The sequence below is a fragment of the Coptis chinensis genome, chromosome 4, assembly GCF_015680905.1.
Source record: "Coptis chinensis isolate HL-2020 chromosome 4, ASM1568090v1, whole genome shotgun sequence".
NCBI lineage: Eukaryota > Viridiplantae > Streptophyta > Magnoliopsida > Ranunculales > Ranunculaceae > Coptis > Coptis chinensis.
In genome coordinates this window covers 80,243,059-80,245,536 of record NC_141459.1, presented here as the reverse complement: position 1 = coordinate 80,245,536, position 2,478 = coordinate 80,243,059, and the positions used below count along the sequence as shown (strand labels likewise).

Here is a 2,478-nt window from a genome sequence, read left to right as displayed (position 1 = left end):
AGGAGTGTGCAAAAAGAGTCTTCTTTTGTATGCTTTCAGGCTGAATGGAGTATATAAGTAAATAGGCTAGGAATAGGCTAGGACGTCCACTTCTGGAATGAGGGACGGACGGATACGATTGCAATATTAGGGGATCGAGTACGTTCCTGAAAACAAATTCGCTCTACACTTCCAGCACTGGTTTAGCAAACATTATATCACTTAATTATTAATGTGATTATGTTTCTGGCTCTCTTTGATTTAAGAAATGTCTCAACCAGTAACTACTTAAATTGATCGAGTGCAATTTCCAACCACAGCCCTGGCGCAAGTACACTCCACAAACAAATGTGGAGTACGTGAGCATATAGAGTCGTAAGGAAGTTACCTGAAGTCCCCTATCACATTGTATATACGAGTAGATCAGCTGTAGCCATAGGGAAAAACCTCATCATATAGTGTTGATTAACCTTCCAAAATTTGGAGAAAATTTGCACTTTTCGCCGTGTATGCCCCATCAGCACGTAATCAGTCCATCTTAATTTCGTGACCACTAAAATGTAGAATCTGGTTTTGATCTATAAGTAAGGGGCGATTAAATTAACTTTTTTGCATATAATCATATCGTACATGCTAATTTGAAATATATTTTCATCGTTTAGTTTCAGTTCAACAAACTTCAGTTCCAACAATGACATATACTTTCGAATTTGTACAGGCGTAAAAGGCGTACAACATCACTCGCTAAGAAAGCAAAATAATAAGAACTTAACCAATCTCAATCTCGAATGCAGCTTGTTGCGGCACTTTATCATCATAAATGGTCATTCAGGAAGCCCATAATGAGTAGGTTCACTTTGTCTGGAAATTGCTCTTGAACAAAATGGGACCCTTCAGGAAAGAAGACGATTTCTAAATTGGGAACATACTCTTTTGGCTCATCACTTTTTAAGTACTTCTCCATCCCTGGGAGCTTGAGTACGTAGTCCTTCTCGCCCATAACAAACAAGGCTGGAGCTAAAACTTTTGTATTTGTTACTCTTATATCTTCATGTAAGGACCTGGATTAAGTTGCAAGATAAGTGTGTGATCCGGCCAAGTAATCTTATGAAGGAAAAAAGAAATGATTGAGAGCATAGTATAGTATACGGAATTGATCAAGATTACTTACGACTAACAATTTCAGTATTACCTATATGGAACTTGCAACGGAGTTCGAAATCCAGATTTTTCATACGCGGCTGCATAGGCTGATAGATCTTCCTCTGTAAACCAGGGTGGTAATGGAGTAGATGGGTCTACCATGTCCATGACCTCCTTATTCTCATCGGCCATAGGGATATCACTTTTGGAGAATAGAATGTAGATGTTCCTCACTACTGTTTTCACATCGAATCTTCCAAAATCATCTTCCGCTCTTCCTGGTATCTAAATGAATATTATACAAAAACAAACATGTAAAAGAAGCTATCAAATATTAATATTTAAGATTGATCTTCTGTGAATATAAATGGTTATTTTTTTGCTCTTAAAAACTGACCATTATGTTGATTATTTACAGAATCCGTTCTTTAAGCTGATCCTAATACACCTCTATTTTCTTTGTTTTTGCCCAAGGGTAATTGTATTGGTAGCAACAAGTGTTACCGACTGATTTGAGTACCATTCGGTCTCCTTGACCTTGAATCAACTGTAAAGAAAGTTGTGATAAGGGAACAAATAAAAGTGTCTAGCAATACCTGCCACCTTGATACGTAGAAGCCTTCAGGGAGCTGCTCATCATGTGCAAAGGAATGAGCAGGGGGGGTATAAGGAACGCCAAGCGTTACAACTCCAGACACCCTCTCAGGATGAGCAACCACAAAATGATAAGCAGTTAGCCCACCGACATCTTTTCCAATAACAAAAGCCTGCCTCACAGTAGTAAATGTAATTTATGCTTATATAATGCAGTGTATAAATAATAACAAATAGTAACACGATCAGAACATATTCAATTAATTATGTACCTTGGGGATGTTGAAGAAATCGAGGATAGCTAGGACATCATCACTTAGATCTTTGAAGGTTGCCTTTTCAGGTTCAGAAGGCAATTCAGATTGTCCATAACCCCTAATATCAGGTGCAATTGCGCGGTATCCAGCGTTTGCAACAGCTATCATTTGATGTCGCCAAGAATACCAAATTTCTGGAAATCCATGTAAGAAAACTACTACTTTGTCACCTAGCAGGATCACACAAGAATAAACTATATTAGAGAAAATACAGAATTTAAAACAACAAAATGAAATAAACCATTCAAGTCCCCCAGCACATAAGGGAAACATATATGTACCAGTTCCAAGCTCTGCTATGTGAAGCTTAACGCCTCTGATTTCTACAAACTTGTGCTCTATTTGATTCATTTTGAGTCAATAAGGAAATGTTCTGACTTCTGAACAGCAGCATAGAACTTAATTATTGTGGAGATAAGTTGGTATATATAGGGAGATATGTGAC

General features: G+C 37.7%; 1 protein-coding gene across 1 annotated transcript; it reads right to left on the bottom strand.

Moving 5' to 3' along the window:
• Positions 1–606: 606 nt before the first annotated feature.
• On the bottom strand, positions 607–2,478 carry LOC147505026 (epoxide hydrolase 3-like). The gene is made up of 5 exons (XM_086557621.1): positions 2,315–2,478; positions 1,989–2,203; positions 1,719–1,889; positions 1,172–1,407; positions 607–1,040 (listed from the first exon to the last, which is right to left on the bottom strand). The coding sequence occupies exons 1-5, from the start codon at positions 2,382–2,384 to the stop codon at positions 794–796; spliced, it is 939 nt and encodes a 312-aa protein (XP_086413747.1). The 5' UTR covers positions 2,385–2,478; the 3' UTR covers positions 607–793.